The following is a 17,571-nucleotide window of genomic DNA, read 5'->3' on the forward strand; positions in this document are numbered from 1 at the left end:
TTTTAGCTTCGATCTGTAAAGGCCAAAATGTACTCATTTGTCCACCTTACGTTACAGGGTTCTGTAAGAGGGAAAAATCAAAATCTAGGTATAAGTAAGCTTTAAAGTTACTCTGAATCATTTTGTATTTTTAAATAGAAATACTTAAATGTAGTTTAAATAACCGCACTACACCTGCTTCATAGTGAAATACAAAGAATAAACAGGAGAGAGAGATCTAGATCCTTCTTCCTGATTCTGCCACTAAATAACACACCTCACTAAACTGGTACCGTTAGGAAAACGAAGCGGTCCAACTAGTATCTGTAAGATTCTGCCTCAAAACTCTAAAACTGTACTACTCATTTCTAATGGGGTTGGGTTCTCTTTGTTTTAAAATACCTAATTTTACCAGTTTATTATAATCTAGCTCTCACAGAAATTTCCAGAATTTGGGTGTTAGAAAAACAAAAAATAAAGGTGCCTTCAAAGTGCCACTAAATTCTGCAACTTAAACAGACCCTGACCAATTCAATAATCTGGCCAAAGTAAAAAATCTAGATAGAAATGAAAGAAAAGCTGTAAGCAATATATGAAATGCCTAATTACAAAACATAACACTGCTGCTATATTACGGAAAAATATTTTCTAAGTCACCATTTTAAAGGCTATATCAATTGTAAGTAAAACTAAAGAACTGCTTCATTAACATGAGTCACATAACCAAAGAGGAAACTCTGTGGCCTAACATACATGATGAAATCGATGACTCCACAACAAATACTCCAAAACAAAAAGTTAGAGATGCCTTTTTCTTTTTAATGATCTAAGGCTAAAATTCATCAACCAAAGAAGATATCCCTCAAGATATATTATTTATCATAAAATCTGATACCAGAAAGGATCACTCTCCACCCCCCTGACAGAGAAATTTAAAACTATCTGGCTGAAGCAGGCACTCCTCTCCTATTTCCTAAGGAAGGAGCTCTTCAAAACACCGAGGGCCCTGCCTAACACTGTTTAAGAGCTGCTAACCTGATGTGAAGAACTGACTCATTGGAAAAGACACTGATGCTGGGGAAGATTGAAGGCAGGCAGAGAAGGGGATGACAGAGGATAAGATGGTTGGATGGCATCACTGACTCAACGGACATGAGTTTGAGCAAGATCCGGGAGTTGGTGATGGACAGGGAAGCCTGGTGTCCTACAATCCACGGGGTCACTAAGAGTCAGGTGTGACTGAACTAAACTGAACTGAACCTGAAGTTAACCAAAAAACTTGCAATGACAGGAACATAACTAACAGGCAAACAGGGAAAGAGCCCTGGACCTGAGTCAGAAGACACAGCTACCAAATTTCAGAGCCTACTGCTATTTAACCACAGGCAAGTGCTATTCACCTCACCTGTAAAACATCCATACCTAGCATAATCAAGTGCAGTAAGCATCAGCCCCTGCCCAGCCTCCTAAAAGATAAGGAAATGTAAAACTGAGGGAGAGGGACTAACCAGAATACCATTTATTAAATGGAGAGTAGTAGCAAATGTCAACTCAGAGTAAAAACAGACAGGACTATCTTTGGAAAGGTACCTATTAAATGGGGCAATGGAAAAAAGGTGGTTAAATTCTTAAAAAGGAAATCTTTGAAGAGAGTAAGGTATAAAGAGAAAAACTGGGAACAGTGAAAGAAACCCATTTGTCAGCTTACAGTCTCTGGGCTCGTCATTAAACTCACCCAGGTCTGTGGTCAGACTGAGTGGACTCAAAGGCCCTTGTCCTTCCAGCTCTTTAATTGTATGTTGTGAGTAATGAAGTACACATGATAACAGCAAAGTAAAAACTTCTGTTTTAATCAAGCTCTTTTTATATCACCTCGTTTTACACAATAAGGTGTCTTCTAAATTCCTACAATAAATGTCTTCAGTTTTGTAATCAGAAAAGGATACTACTAAAAACAAAATATTAAAAAAGCTTATTTAATGAAGAATAAAAAGGCTACTCTTATATGAAAAATTTTAAACAACATAATTTCCTCCCTTAAGGAAAACAGAAAACTGAAGTTACTGCCTAAGTCATTGAGGTGAGCAGCAGATTATCAACATATCCTGCACTTATATGGTTGGACATGTACTTTGCATGCATATCAGCATCACCCTTGAACCAAAACCCCGATTTCAGGCAGTGTCCACACCTGCTTACGCAGCACCTAGAGTGCACCGTTCCACATTGACAGGCACCCATCAACACACCAGCAACAGTCACAAGACAGGTGTGCCAATGAATGAATGAGTCACTAAATTCTTAGCCAAGACGCAAACTGATGCTGCTTCCCAAGATACTAACTACTGAGTATTCTAAGCACCAAGGGAGTTTGTCTAGAAACACAAAGCAATCACCACCCACAAAGAACTTCCGCAGGTTTTCCTTCATAACAGTTTCTAAATGTGATGAAAACGAGTACGTCGGGAAGAGCACTGTGTGGAGATCAGACTGCTGGCTGGGTCAGAAAACCAGGGTCCTGGGATAAGTCCAGAGAATAAGCCAGCAGGTCATTCCCTCAAGGGCAATTCCCTTAGCTCCAGATAATCTATTGGGTTAGGAACAACAGTCTCTGCCCAGAGGATGCTTATGCAGTGAGAAATAGAAGAAACCTGGGGAGCACTGTGAAACCAGAACTCAAGGAAATACTATCCTCTCTGAAAAGTGATTTCAGGAAGAGCCAAGCAGGTGGGCTACCGTGGTGGAGGCGGCCTTCAAGTACAACTCTGAAGCTTAGTTACCTCCTTCTGCAGATTAGAAAGCTGAGACGAGAGGCTCTCAATTCTCATTCGACTTTCCATCAGTTCTTCTCTGGCGCTGTTGACAGTAGAAGTATTCATCTCTGACGACAGCCTGGCATTTTCAAGCTACGAAAAGAAGCAGACCACGGTCAGTCTTACCTAGTGAATTAGAACAAACGAATGAGGAAGTGTGAACCATCTCAAGATATTTCATTTCAAACCTAAGCCCTGTCAGTAACTAGCTGATGAAACAGGAAAAGCATCATGAAGTTCGCTGATGTGCTATGAATTACCTTAGAAGTTTTTCTGCTTTTTCAGCTCAGTTTCCAATACGGGAGCTTAACAATGCTGATATATGTGGGTTTACCCAAAATTTAGTGCTTCAATATTTCATCCATTATATGTCTAATGTCTCAGATAATGCTGCTAGTAAGCAGACTGAATAGGATTTAGCCATGGTGGTGTTTGCAGGAAAACAAGCATCACATATCCCTAACCAGCAAATCTGATACAGAATATAAAACAATAAACAGAAAGTGCTAATTAAGAGATTATCTCCAACCAAATAGAAATACTTCCTTTCAGAAGCAAAAAAAGAGCTCCTCTGGTACAAACAATAGCCCATTCCCCCAAATGCCCACAGCATTCTGTCCTGCCTGTCTTCAGGTATGTCTTCTGTATTTCTCTTCCCTGACTCCCTCTGAGACCAGAGTCTACGTGACCGACCCATCCTTAGCTTAGCTTCTTCAGTGCCCAGCACAGTGCCAGCACCAAGTAAGGGCTGAACAACTAAATGTAGGGATTAAAAGATCACCCTCTCATCAGCCAACTACTACTTCATAAAGTAGATTAAAAGCAATATGACCAATTTGAAGCCATGCAATGGAAATTATTTTCAACACCTCTATGGCTTATTTCTAAGTCTTCCACTAGTAACTTTTTAATCAAATCATGTAATATCTAACACATTGGGGTAAAATCATTTACTATGAAAGCCTGTAGTCAGTGAATTAATAAATTTTTGCATGGTCTCCTAATGTAACAGAGAAGTTTCTATATTCTTTTTTAAATGGCTGAGGAAGAAATATCAGAGGGTGTCCATTTGGCCTTTGTTCAAAACAGCCCAAAGTGTGGTGGTCACAATCTGAGTACAATGATGACAGGCAGTCAGAATTAGATGCAGTCCAACAAGGTTAGTACTTGTTACTGAATGAAAATTTACTTTTAGATGGCTGGAGTTTAACTAATATAACTTGACACGAATGATCAATTGGACAAAGAGGTTAAAGACCATACCTTTTGTAAAAGTGGAATAATCCTACTTTCTCTGATTAATTTCTAGTTAACATTTACTTTACAAAAAATTGCTTTCTTAAAAAAAATCAATTTTCTATATTCGTGGAGACTGCAGGAATTCACTTAATAAAATTAGAACAAACCAAATATCAAGTTATGCTCTCGGGGAGACTCTGAAACAAAAGCTTTACGTGTTTACAGCCATCCCGGGCAGTCTGCTCACTTTGGCATGGTAAGTCTGCTCTAGCTCTTCTTTGTACAGCTTGACTTGGGCATCGTGTTGCTCTCTCATCTCATGAAGGGCTTGAGCCAGCTTGTACTCGTACTCAATTTGACGCCCAGAATCCACCTCTACCAAGCGAGTTTCATGCTTTCTTCTGGTCTCGTTAATCTCCTAGGAAGAAAAAAATGACATAAAACCAAGTTACTTACTATGGCGGATATCAAGACCATCTGAAGTTTTACACACCAACCTCCTCATGTCTGTCCTGACAAGCATGTGAATAGATAATTTTTTGCCTTCATTTTCAAATGAGAAGATTTTTGAGACAGAACTAATGACAGAAATGGTAGCATCTCAAACTCTAGGAATTTTATGTTTATTTTCAGTAGCACAGCTATTTATTTCTCTAAAGGCAAGGAATGGCTTTCCAGCCATTCTAACTAGGTATACTGAATAGCAGGTAATTATTTTTCTAAATTGTACTGACAGTAGTACTAAGAATAACTCTGAAAAAAAATTCCACATGAAAAGTTAGAAACTTATCAGTAAAACTTCAACTAGAAGATTTATGCATAAAATAAAACTTGTCTTAGACATACTAAGACAGAGCAAGCTAATTTACACAACTAATAGCTGGTGATGCTAAGGTATCAACATCAATTGATACACAATCTTATTGACCATATTACTTTTCTATCTCAAATACATATGGCAATTCACTATCAAAGAATAGAAATAAGAGGCATAATCCTTCACATTAGTTTTTAAGGAATTATCCAAACTAGAATGGCTAGGAACACAAGTCCAAGAATACAATTTCCATTCTAGCGTCTAGCTCTGAAAATACAATAGACCTGTCTTTAATGGCAATAATTAAAGAGGCCACAAGAGGGGGATATAAGAACTTCTTGTTTCTGCATCCTCTTCCAGCATGCGGTTTTTCTGTGCATGTCCCTCATCTTTCTCTTAACCACAGGAAGATGAGCTGGACGGAATCAGAAAACCAGGGATCAAATCCCAGTTCTGCTACTAGACTCCTAGGGCTCATATCTATATGAAGTGAATGTTACTTAAATCATAAAAATATGCAAATAAAAAGGTTTAGTTCAACCAGTATCAGGTACCTACTAGCCATTTTGCCCTTCATCTGCCTCCCTTCCTCTTTTTGTTGCTTTTCTCCTTCCTCTTACCCCTTAATTGTTCATAATAAGGAATCTAGGTATATTTACTGAATAGAATTTGACCCTCCATGGGGAAAAAAAAAGAAACGAGGAAGATTTTTTTTTAATTCACTCTCAAAAAGGCAAAACCCCAAAATTCAAAGTTGCTACCCAAACATACTAAAAATACTAAATTATTACTTTTTAGTGATGTTTTTCACTTAGTATTTTACATAAAATAAATGACTTACAAAGAAAAAAATCCTAAACCTCTGGTTTAAAGATGCAGGAATCCACAGAGCTTCAAAATTAAGAAACAATAGATCGTGGGAAATTTTAACAAAATGAAACAAAAATGTAAGTCAATATAAAGATACTTCAATTTATAAACTGTAGTAAATAATTATATGATAGCAGTCACTGTAATTTATAAGGAGCTTTCACACATGGTATTTTACTTTGATCCTTACCACTTCTTGGGGAAAAAACAGCAGGAACTGATATTTCATTTTTAAATAAGACACCGACTCAAGAACTGTCCAAAGTCTGGCTACTTATCCAATGAGTGCGCTTTGTCCCCACAATACCCAGTAAAAATGGTCAATTTCTATTAAATTATTTTTCTCAAACTAAAATTATTTAACTTCTATAATAAATTCCTATTTTAAAATTGTTAGTCACCATTTTTAACATTCAGTTCAGTTCAGTTCAGTTCAGTTGCTCAGTTGTGTCCAACTCTTTGCAACCCCATGAATCGCAGCACGCCAGGCCTCCCTGTTCATCACCAACTCCCGGAGTTCACTCGAACTCACGTCCATCGAGTCGGTGATGCCATCCAGCCATCTCATCCTCTGTTGTCCCCTTCTCCTCCTGCCTCCAATTCCTCCCAGCATCAGAGTCTTTTCCAAGGAGTCAACTCTTCGCATGAGGTGGCCAAAGTATTTGGAGTTTCAGCTTCGGCATCAGTCCTTCCAAAGAACAACCAGGACTGATCTCCTTCAGAATGGACTGGTTGGATCTCCTTGCAGTCCAAGGGACTCTCAAGAGTCTTCTCCAACACCACAGTTCAAAAGCATCAATTCTTCGGCGCTCAGCCTTCTTCACAGTCCAACTCTCACATCCATACATGACCACAGGAAAAACCATAGCCTTGACTAGACGGACCTTAGTCGGCAAAGTAACGTCTCTGCTTTTGAATATGCTATCTAGGTTGGCATAACTTTCCTTCCAAGGAGCAAGCATCTTTTAATTTCATGGCTGCAATTACCATCCGCAGTGATTTTGGAGTCCAGAAAAATAAAGTCAGATACCATTTCCACTGTTTCCCCATCTATTTTTCATGAAGTGAGGGAACCAGATGCCATGATCTTCGTTTTCTGAATGTTGAGCTTTAACCCAACTTTTTCACTCTCCTCTTTCACTTTCATCAAGAGGCTTTTTAGTTCCTCTTCTCTTTCTGCCATAAGGGTGGTGTCATCTGCATATCTCAGGTTATTGATATTTCTCCCAGTAATCTTGATTCCAGGTTGTGCTTCTTCCAGCCCTGCGTTTCTCATGATGTACTGTGTATATAAGTTAAATAAGCAGGGTGACAATACACAGCCTTGACGTACTTCTTTTCCTATTTGGAACCAGTCTGTTGTTCCATGGCCAGTTCTAACTGTTGCTTCCTGACCTGCATATAGGTTTCTCAAGAGGCAGGTCAGGTGGTCCAGTATTCCCATCTCTTTCAGAATTTTCCACAGTTTATTGTGATCCACACAGTCAAAGGCTTTGGCATAGTCAATAAAGCAGAAATAGATGTTTTTCTGGAACTCTCTTGCTTTTTCCATGATCCAGCAGATGTTAGCAATTTGATCTCTGGTTCCTCTGCCTTTTCTAAATCCAGCTTGAACATCTGGAAGTTCACAGTTCACATATTGCTGAAGCCTGGCTTGGAGAATTTTGAACATTACTTTACTCACGTGTGAGATGCATGCAATTGTGCGATAGTTTGAGCATTCTTTGGCATTACCTTTCTTTGGGATTGGAATGAAAACTGACCTTTTCCAGTCCTGTGGCCACTGCTGAGTTTTCCTAATTTGCTGACATATTGAGTGCAGCACTTTCACAGCATCATCCTTCAGGATTTGAAATAGCTCAACTGGAATTCCATCACCTCCTCTAGTTTTGTTCATAGGGATGGTTTCTAAGGCCCACTTGACTTCACATTCCAGGATGTCTGGCTCTAGGTGAGTGATCACACCATCGTGATTACCTGGGTCGTGAAGCTCTTTTTTGTACAGTCATTTAAGTATTTAACTGCATGTTCTTTAACCTGCATGTTCTCAAACCCTCTTCAATTTTGAGAAAATACACATGTGCCTTTCTTCAACTGTATTACACTACACGTCTTTTCTGGTAACAGCTGTTACTTTTACCCCTCAAGGCAGAAGCACAGAAGTTATGGCTGACAGATATTTTTTATAACTATAAACGCTGTGGGTAGCCAGCCCCCAATGACTGCTATGTTCATCTCCTGTGTGAGCCCCCTTCCATACTGTATCGTGGTTCGTCAGTGTGATGGGGAGTGACGGTGCATCACTTAGGGATTTAGTCTCTACAAGACAATATAGCTTGCCTTGCTCTCTCTCTCTCTCATCATCCACTCTTGAGGAATCCCGTCATGAGCAGCCCTAACAGAAGAGCCTGGTGGGCTACAGTCCGTAGGGTTGCAAAGAGGCGGGGACGACCAAGCGACCAATATATACACATAAGGAAGCCAATGCTGAACTGGTATCTCCAGACAACAGCTGTGAATGAACTCTGAAGTGTCCCTCCAGACCAGGCTGAAAGCCTGACTGCAACCTCATGAGACCCTGAAGACAACATCCAAGTTAAACAGCTCTTAGATCTCTGACCTTGAGAAACTGTAAGATAGTAAAAGTCTGTGATTTTAAGATACTAAATTTTGAAGTAATATATCACTAATACAAATGCTTAGAGAGGTTGACAGTTAATTAACAGCTGTAGCCAGACCTTTTTAAGTTAGATGAAGTAAGTTGAGTTATATTATTGCATAAGTGAAAGTCGCTCAGTCATGTCCAATTCTTTGTGACCCCATACAGTTTCCATACAGTCCATGGAATTCTCTGGGCCAAAATACTGGAGTGGGTAGCTGTTCCCTCCTCCAAGGGATCAATCTCAGGTCCCCTCCATTGCAGGCAGATTGTTTATCAGCTGAGCCACCAGGGAAGTCCAAGAATACTGGAGTGGGTAGCCTATCCCTTCTCCAGCAGATCTTCCTGACCCAGGAATCAAACCGGGGTCTCCTGCATTGCAGGTGGATTCTTTACCAACTGAGCTATCAGGGAAGCCCTAGATGAAGTAAAAGCTTATAAATTTACCGTAACACCTTGAATTCTTACATGTAGCCTTTTTAGGAACAGTGCTTTAAATCCTTTGCCTACAGAATCCTTCCCATTTTTTCACATGTATGGTTTATAACAAAGCCTTTGGGGATCCTTCCATTCCTTAAAGAAGAGAAATTATACATAATTACCTCCTCATACATGTTTTTACGAAACTCCAAGTCCTCAGTAAGGCTCTGACAGCGATTCTCCAAATCCACTTTAAGTAAAGTTTCATCTGCTAACTGTTTCTTCGCAGCAGCTAAAGAGGCTTCCAACTAATAGAAGGAAAAAGAACTAATGAAAGTTATACAGCATTCATTTAGTAATGAATTTAATAGATACCGATGGATTGAATCAAGTCAAGTATTACAATTTCTATGTATTTGTCAATGTATGAGAGTCCCTCATGATAATCTTTATCACAGAAGTGTGGGTTCAACTGCTGGTCCCACCCACAGAGTGTCACCTCAAAACAGCCCTCAAATTCGGTAAATGGCAACAGGGGATGAAGAGATACCTATGGCTTACGTTTCAAAACTCAAACGAATGATTTTGGCTACCAATTTTATTTTTTCCTGTGTGGAGAGCACCATTAAGACATCTTCTCTCTTTTTACCCTACATTTTGGTACAATAATGAAATAAGCTGTGAGATCGAGAAACGAACGATCACAACAAGCAGGACGAACGGCAGCAATAAGATCTGCACAGTCCAGACACAATGACTGAGAGGTGAGGGTGCTTTACACGCCAGCTAGCTCAGGTCTATCCTTGCAGGTGTAACCACCACCCCGCCATCGCCGGCCAAAATAACTCAATAAATTTAAGATAAAAAACATAAATCAAGTTTTACAATCAAGACAGATGGGGCAATTAACCTGCAAAATACAGCTCAAGAGCAGAGTCTAACTTACCTGGGCAATCTGATCCTTCAGATCTTCCAAATCACTCTCTAAACTTTTCTTATCACCAAGCGCTGTCGCCAAAGCGGCATCTTTCGAATTCAGCGCTGCTTCGTATTCTCGAAGCTTGATCTGGGCTCCATTAAGATCAGATTCTTTCTTAGCATAACTGCAAAACATTTGAGAAAGTGCAAGACATCATATTATACAGCTGAACTGAGCCATTCTCCCTCCCTGTTTAAGGGGGAAACAAAAGAGGAGGTAATTTAAATAAAGGCTGCCATAAGCTACTAAAATCACAGGAGTGATTCGGGAGCACTCTATCTGGAGTGCTATCTTTGGTGGATAATAACTTCTTCCTTCAACGACCACCCTTCCGTGGTTAGCAATGACTCTAGCTGTAAGATGTCCAGAGGCCCAAAGTATCAGACTCTGGTTGTCTCTGAGGGAGAACACAAGCCTTCTTGTTTTATAAAGAGGTGTCTCTATGGTTCACTAAAACATTTCTAAAGAAATGAAAACCTGTTATTTTTAAATACAATGAATAGTAAAAATCAAGACATACATGAGACATAAATCAAGATAAATGATGAGATTAAATAAATGAAAATGAAAAGTTACTTCAAAAAGTAATGTCATGACTTGTTGATATATATTGATAGTCACTTCTTAGACATTACCTAAGAACTGACCCCAAGCTTACAAGTAGTTTCCATTTCTTACACAAGAAGTGGTTTTAAAACTTCCTTAACTACAAATAAGGGGCTTCCTAGTATTTTGAAGAAAATAATTATTTTCAGTTTACACTAATAACTATCCAAAAATGAAACTAGAATGAAGGTGTATTTTACTTATAAATATCACTTTTTATTAAATGGAATTCTACATTATAAAATTAAGATTCCTTAGGATATAGTTTGTCAAATAATTATATTGTGAAGATCAGTATTTTTTAATCCAAATAATTCCATTATCATTAATAGGTCATACTGGAAAAGCCTTAATAATATAAAAACTCTCAATATATGTTCTTAATTAAAACTGCTATTATAGAGAAGTATTTCCACTACTAATGTTTGAGAGTGGGCTCAACAGAGGAATCTTTAATTAACAGAAATCCTTAAAATAGTTATATCAATACCATAATAAAATGAAGAAAAAACTATCCAAAGGATAAGCAAAGGTAGTGAAAAGAGAAGATTTAATAGTACTCAGTTTTTGCTCATTTTGGTATTATAAAACAACTACATACACATACAAAATCTCAGCTGTCACATAACAAGAATTTTTTTTCTTAAATTCTGTATTTTTAAAAACCACAAGATGGCAGTCTTTCACTGAAGACTTTGTTTAGAAAGGCGAGGAAAAAAATCAACTGTAGGAGAAAAAAAAAACTTCCCATACAGTCATTAATTTGTTAACAAAAATGCCTAATTCATAAAAGTGTTGGGTCCCAAAGCTAGGAACACCACAGAAAAGAATCAATACTTATGGAAGAGCCATTACTTTACCCCACAATATAAATGACCAGAGCTGGAAGGGAGAAATAGCACAATACATTGGATTTTAAAACACAGTCATATTTTATAGTGAATCGCACAATATTTACAAAAGCTACGGACTCAAAATTACTTAACGGTTACAAAATTCTTCTGCATCACTGACTAATATTTAAGTCAGTGAATATTAGGAGGGGCTTCCCTGGTGGCCCAGTAGTAAGAATTCACCTGCCAAGGCAGGAGACATAGGTTTGATCCCTGGTCCGAGAGGACCCCACATGCCACGGAGCCAGCTGAGCCCCTCGCCACAACTACTGAGCCAGTGCTCTAACGGCCGGGAACCGCAACTGAAGCCTGCGCCCTAAAGCCCCTGCTCCCCACAAAGAGAAGTCACTGCAGGGAGAAGCTTGCACATGGCAACTACAGAGAGCCCCTCCTCGCCACAACTAGAGAAAAGCCCACACAGAGATGAAGACCCAGCACAGCCAGAAATAAACAACACTATTTTTACAGAGCACGCAGGAAGTCTTGGTCTACCTACCAGCACACGGTCAAAGTCCAGAGACCTGCAAAACGGACATCATGGAATACACACATGCGAGGATGCATCACCCAAGCACAGAGCAACATCTGACACTGCTCTCAGCAAAGAATAGCTTAGACAGGAATCCAAAGTTGCGCCGAAGTTTCACTTGAGGCATCGGTGGGCATTCTTCTGAGACTGTACTTCCTAACTGAATTTCTTCAGTTACTGACCTGCTTATTCAATGGAGATGTTTTCACACATGCACATGCTGAGTGTAAGTCAGAAAACATACCCATTTACCGGAGGTGTTCACCTAAGAACCAAAACTTTAAATTGCAGCAACAAAAAAAATGTTTATAAAACATAGCTAACACTCTAATTACGAATCTCCTCCCTTAATAAACAAAATTACTTTCATTTCAAGTAAGCTTGAATTTCAGTCACAGAGAAGGAAATAGCAACCCACTTCAATATTCTTGCCTGGGAAATCCCTCGGACAGAGGAGCCTGACAGGATACAGTCCGTAGAGTTGCAAAGAATCAGACACAACTTAGGGACTAAACAAGCTTGAATTTCATTCATAGCAAGTAAGCAGGTCTAATCAAATATCTGACCATTAAAAAAATAATCAGCTGGAAAGGCTACATTTACAGTACTGTTATTCTATCTCAGTGGATCAGGAGAAACAGACATAACTTCAATAATGGACTTCCCAATAGAACCTGGTACCTAAATCTGGGACCTGTCCTTATAATCTCCTGAGGCTTGTAGGACTAAATAACCTAAACACAATTCATTACCTGCTACTTTCTGAATTGCTCCTGCCCACTTCTGACTACCAAGAAAACCACTGCTTTAATCACCTTGGTTTTTAACCTGCCAACTCTTTGAACTTGGCTAGATTTAGGACCAGCATTTCAACCCTGGCTTCAGCACTGAGCTGCCTGACTCTCGAACTCTGTGTCTGTTTGCTGAGGACTCTGCACTACCTTTTCTCCTCGGATGACAAGTATCCCACTCCCTCAGTAGCCTTCATTTGTTTAAGTGTACCCCATTCCGGACTACTCCCACCAATAAATAAATGGAGATTAGAAAATGCAACCAATTACATAATTGCTGGAAAACGAATGCTTAACTGAGCCCCTAGGGGATATCCATCATTGGCAGGCAGTAACTGTAGAGCGCATTCTAACTAAAGTCACATCACCTATACACAACACACAGAAAATCACTTAAGACCTAGGAAGTATATAATAACAACTTAAAAGTCAATTATGAATCATACTGTAGTTGTACAACCTGAAAAATTAAGTTGACCACTTAAATAGGGAAATAAATTAAGCAGAACTAGAGGGATAAATACATACTAGAACATGATCTGAAACTTGTTACAGAACAGTTTTAATTAGTCAGGCATTGGCAACTTCCCTGGTGGCTCAGAAGGTAAAGTGTCTGCCTATAATGTGGGAGACCCGGATTCAATCCTTGGGTCGGGAAGATCTCCTGGAGAAGGAAATGGAAATCCACTCCAGTAGTCTTGCCTGGGAAATCCCAAGGACGAAGGAGCCTGGTAGGCTACAGTCCATGGGGGTGGCAAAGAGTCGGACACGACTGAACGACTTCACTTCACTTGGCAACTTACTGCCCTTCCGCTAACTTTTCACTGGTCAGTTTACACAAGTCAGTATATAGCACAATGCTCAGCTGAATTAATTCTCTAGCTTGACTAGTAACACAACCCCCAAAGTCCCTGAATTCAGGTTCCCTAAATCACCTACTACGTGACCCATGAACGAAGACTCCATGTTCATTTTCAGGACAGAATTTATATATCCGGGTTTGGCTTCCTTCTTTCACAAGTGCCATTAATTTTCAGTTTTTCCTCAAATACTTTTGTCCTTGTTCATTGATTCTCATATACGGAAATATAAGTAACAAAGTGTAACATTAAGCAATTCAAAATAAGAGACCTAAATGGTAAGATGGTCTCTTAGTTGACAGAATAGCTACATAAGTAGAAGGTATACAAAATTACTTTCTGGATGTTAAATGGCATTTCCATGAAATTTACCAAAGGTTATTATACTGCAAATATACAAGAATAGATAAGGGCAAGAAAACTAGGAGATTCCCTAGTGGCTCAGATGGTAAAGAGTCTGCTTGCAATGATGGAGAACTGGGTTTGATCCCTGGGTTGGGAAGATGCCCTGGAGAAGGGAATGGTTACCCACTCCAGTATTCTTGCCTGGAAAATCCCATGGACATAGGAGCCTTGGAGGGCAATAGTCCATGAGGTCGCAAAGAATCGGACACGACTGAGCAATAACGCGCGCGCGCGCGCGCACACACAAATGCTTGCTAAATTAATAAAATCTGTTGAAGATGCGTATTCAATCTGTTGAAGATGCGTATTCTTATGAAAAAAAAATACATCCAAACTGTAATAATGATAGACTTTAGAATACTGACTTTAAGAAGCCACACGTCCTCTAGCTGCCGTCTTGCTTCCCCGCGTGTGCGCCTAACCTCAGCGGGTCCGCCCGAGACCACCTGAGCACCAACCCTAGTCCCCCGCGCGGCCCCATTTCCGCTCCAACAAGATGAAAGAAACTATCATGAACCAAGAGAAACTGGCCAAACTGCAGGCGCAAGTGCGCATTGGTGGGAAAGGAGCTGCTCGCAGAAAGAAGAAGGTGGCTCATAGAACAGCCCAGCAGATGACAAAAAACTTCAGTTCTCTTTAAAGTTAGGGTAAACAATATCTCTGGTACTAAAGAGGTGAATATGTTCACAAATCAAGGAACAGTGATCCGCTTTAACAACCCTGAAGTTCAGGCATCTCTGGCAGCAAACACTTTCACCATTACCGGCCACGCTGAGACAAAGCAACTGGCAGAAATGCTCCCCAGCATCTTAAACCAGCTTGGTGCCGACAGTCTCACCAGTTTAAGGAGACTGGCTGAAGCTCTGCCCAAACAATCTGTGGATGGAAAAGCACCACTTGCCACTGGAGAGGAGGAGGATGATGAAGTTCCAGATCTTGTGGAGAATTTTGATGAGGCTTCCAAGAATGAAGCAACTGAATTGAGTTAACTTCTGAAGAAGATAAATCTTGAAGAAGTTACTGGGAGCTGCTATTTTATATTATGACTGCTTTTAAAAATTGTGTTTATGGATCTGATAAAATCTAGATCTCTAATATTTTTAAGCCTAAGCCCCTGGACACTGCAGCTCTTTTCAGTTTTTGCTTATATACAATTCATTCTTTGCAGCTAATGAAGCTGAAGAAGCCTAAGAATAAAGTTTGAGACAAAGATAAATAAAATTCTTTGCCTAGCAAAAAATAAAATAAAACAAAAAGCCACACATCTGGCAAGGCGGGGTGGGGAACAAGCAAGAGACACTCATATTTCTAAAAACAGAAATACAAGTATTGGGTCTTTTTAATTACTGCCTTCACATGTCAGACAACAGCTTATGGAAACCAAAAAGGAACCACTCTCAGGTATGTTTTAAACCCCACTCATAATATTCCATAGCAAAATACTAGGCAACTCTGGTTGCTCAGATCACTTATTTGCAATTTTGAAAAGCTATTACAGACTGTCAAGTTCATCTTATTTAAGAGTAGCTACTCAACAGATTCCGACTTAATAATGTTCCTAATTTTTAATCTCCCTAGATGGAAATGAGACTACAAAAGAAGATGAAAGACCAACAAAAACAAAACACGCCAATGAGTTCTCGGCAGGTGTCCAGCTACCTTTCTTAACTCAGCACTCATCACTAACATTTACTTCAGGATCATTCTTATTTAGAAAAACAAATTACAGGGAATGAAAGGGAAATGTCATTTTAGTTTTTTACCTTCAATCAGGTAACAGGAACCATTCTTTATAAAATTACTTTTAATCATATCCACAAAGGCTTTTTAAATCCTTCAAAATAGACCCACTCTACATGGAGAGCCAGGCTGATCAGGCACAGCTCTTTGAGCTCTGGTGTTAATATACAGTAAGGTTCTTCTGAACAGCTGTCTGGTGGCAGCTGAACACCACTCAACACTAACGCAATTATTCAATGACTATCAAATAATCCAGCTTCTGAGGCACTTTCCATCCCAGAGTTCAGAATCAACATGCCCTATATTATGTAGCCATGGTTCAGACTTTCAGTGCAAAAATAAACTTTACTTTGGGCTTTAGTTCAGTTCCATTGCTCAGTTGTGTCCGACTCTTTGCGACCCCATAGGCTGCAGTACGCCAGGCCTCCCTGTCCATCGCCAACTCCCAGAGCTTACTCAAACTCATGTCCATTGAGTCAGTGATGCCACCCAACCATGTCATCCTCTGTCGTCCCCTTCTCCTCCTGCCTTCAATCTTTCCCAGCATCAGGGTCTTCTCAAATGAGTTGGCGTGGGAGCGACTGTGAGGAGATACCTGACATCCAAGGGCAGAGAAGACCCAGAAAGATGGTAGGTGCTGGAGCAAAGGCTGCGTGGTGGGCGTGCGGCTGGAGAGTGGCTCTGAGAGGATACCCCACGTCCAAGAACAAAGGAGATGCCCCAGCAAGATGCTAGGAAGGGCAGAATCACGTTTAGAATCAAACCCCATACTCACCAGAAACGCTCAGAGGGCTCAAACAAACCTTTTGAGCACCAGGACCCAGAGACCCCATAGAGGCTGGGACAGAACTGTGTTTGGGCTTAAGATAAAGGATATTAATAGGCCCAAACAAAACCCTTCTGTCCTGAAACTGAGTAATCTATCTAAAGTAATAGACTCAAACTGCATATTAAATGCATCTGCCCCAACATTCACTCATCAGCCTCAATACTGTCCTCAGAGTATCTTCCCTTCCAAAGGGAGAAGGGATCTGATCCCCAATATTTCTACCAAGGAAAATTAATTACAAACTAAGTAAAATCTAATATACAATGTCACCAAAGTCGTGTGATCACAATTTCCATTAATAAGGGTCTCCTCTGACACAAGCAAAAAGACTAAGATGCTTCTGCACAAACCTAAAATGGATCATTTCCGGTGGTAATAAAATTCTGCTTCTCATTCAATAAACTGAGCAGCTGGGAATTCTCTGGTGGTCTAGTGGTTAGGACTCCATGCTTCTGCCGTAGGGGGCATGGGCTCCATCCCTGGTCAGGGACCTAAGATCCCACAAGCCAAGTGGCGTGGCCAAAAATTAAACATAAATAAATAAACTGAGCAGTCAACACATTAGCAACAACCCAATCAAAATCAGGTAAACTCTAATTGCAATCAGGTTAAAATTAGGAAAAAATTAAGCAAGATCAACACTGGACCACAGAACCATTTCTCTGAACAAAAGAAATCCACTGACATAAACAGACGCAAGAGAGGAATGGACAAATACAGTTTAAGTTTTAACAAAAAAGTGACTTGCTGGGGGAAAAAAAACAACTAAAATCACAACCTCGTTATGCTAGGTCACTGATCTGGGTGTGTGGAAACTAGCAATGAACAAAACATACAGAGTCCCTGATCTTACGGAAGGTACATTATACTGGGGAGAGACACAAATACATATACAGCAGGGATAATCAATATTTCAAAGAAAAACAATTCAGAACAAGGAGTTAGAGAAAGAAAGGGAGGATGATCATTTTACATAGTGTTCAGAAAGAGACTGATTTTATGTCACCAGCCATTTTTTACATCAGAAAATCACTTTTCAAACCCAAATTTTATCCAGCAATACAATTACTATCATTAGTTATTTCATTGTTCCTCTATGGGTTATGTGCAACCCAATCTAAAGAGAAAACAGTCTCCTACAA

At 39.8% G+C, this 17,571-nt stretch overlaps 2 protein-coding genes and 1 pseudogene across 2 annotated transcripts in view; 1 reads left to right on the plus strand and 2 right to left on the minus strand.

The window, feature by feature from the left end:
- LOC138441134 (large ribosomal subunit protein uL16-like) overlaps nucleotides 1-17,571 on the minus strand; it is a 790,661-nt gene that overhangs the window by 201,421 nt on the left and 571,669 nt on the right. The gene's annotated exons all lie outside the window — the stretch shown is intronic.
- LMNB1 (lamin B1) overlaps nucleotides 1-17,571 on the minus strand; it is a 53,349-nt gene that overhangs the window by 18,900 nt on the left and 16,878 nt on the right. Inside the window, exons 2-5 of the mRNA XM_069591646.1 lie at nucleotides 9,744-9,900; nucleotides 8,980-9,105; nucleotides 4,279-4,449; nucleotides 2,760-2,885 (exon numbers count right to left, since the gene is read on the minus strand). Coding sequence (XP_069447747.1) covers nucleotides 2,760-2,885; nucleotides 4,279-4,449; nucleotides 8,980-9,105; nucleotides 9,744-9,900 — 580 coding nt within the window. The remainder of the gene's footprint in view (nucleotides 1-2,759; nucleotides 2,886-4,278; nucleotides 4,450-8,979; nucleotides 9,106-9,743; nucleotides 9,901-17,571) is intronic.
- On the plus strand, nucleotides 14,277-14,925 carry LOC138441135 (transcription factor BTF3 pseudogene; annotated as a pseudogene).

The sequence above is a fragment of the Ovis canadensis genome, chromosome 5, assembly GCF_042477335.2.
Source record: "Ovis canadensis isolate MfBH-ARS-UI-01 breed Bighorn chromosome 5, ARS-UI_OviCan_v2, whole genome shotgun sequence".
NCBI classification, from domain to species: Eukaryota; Metazoa; Chordata; class Mammalia; order Artiodactyla; family Bovidae; genus Ovis; species Ovis canadensis.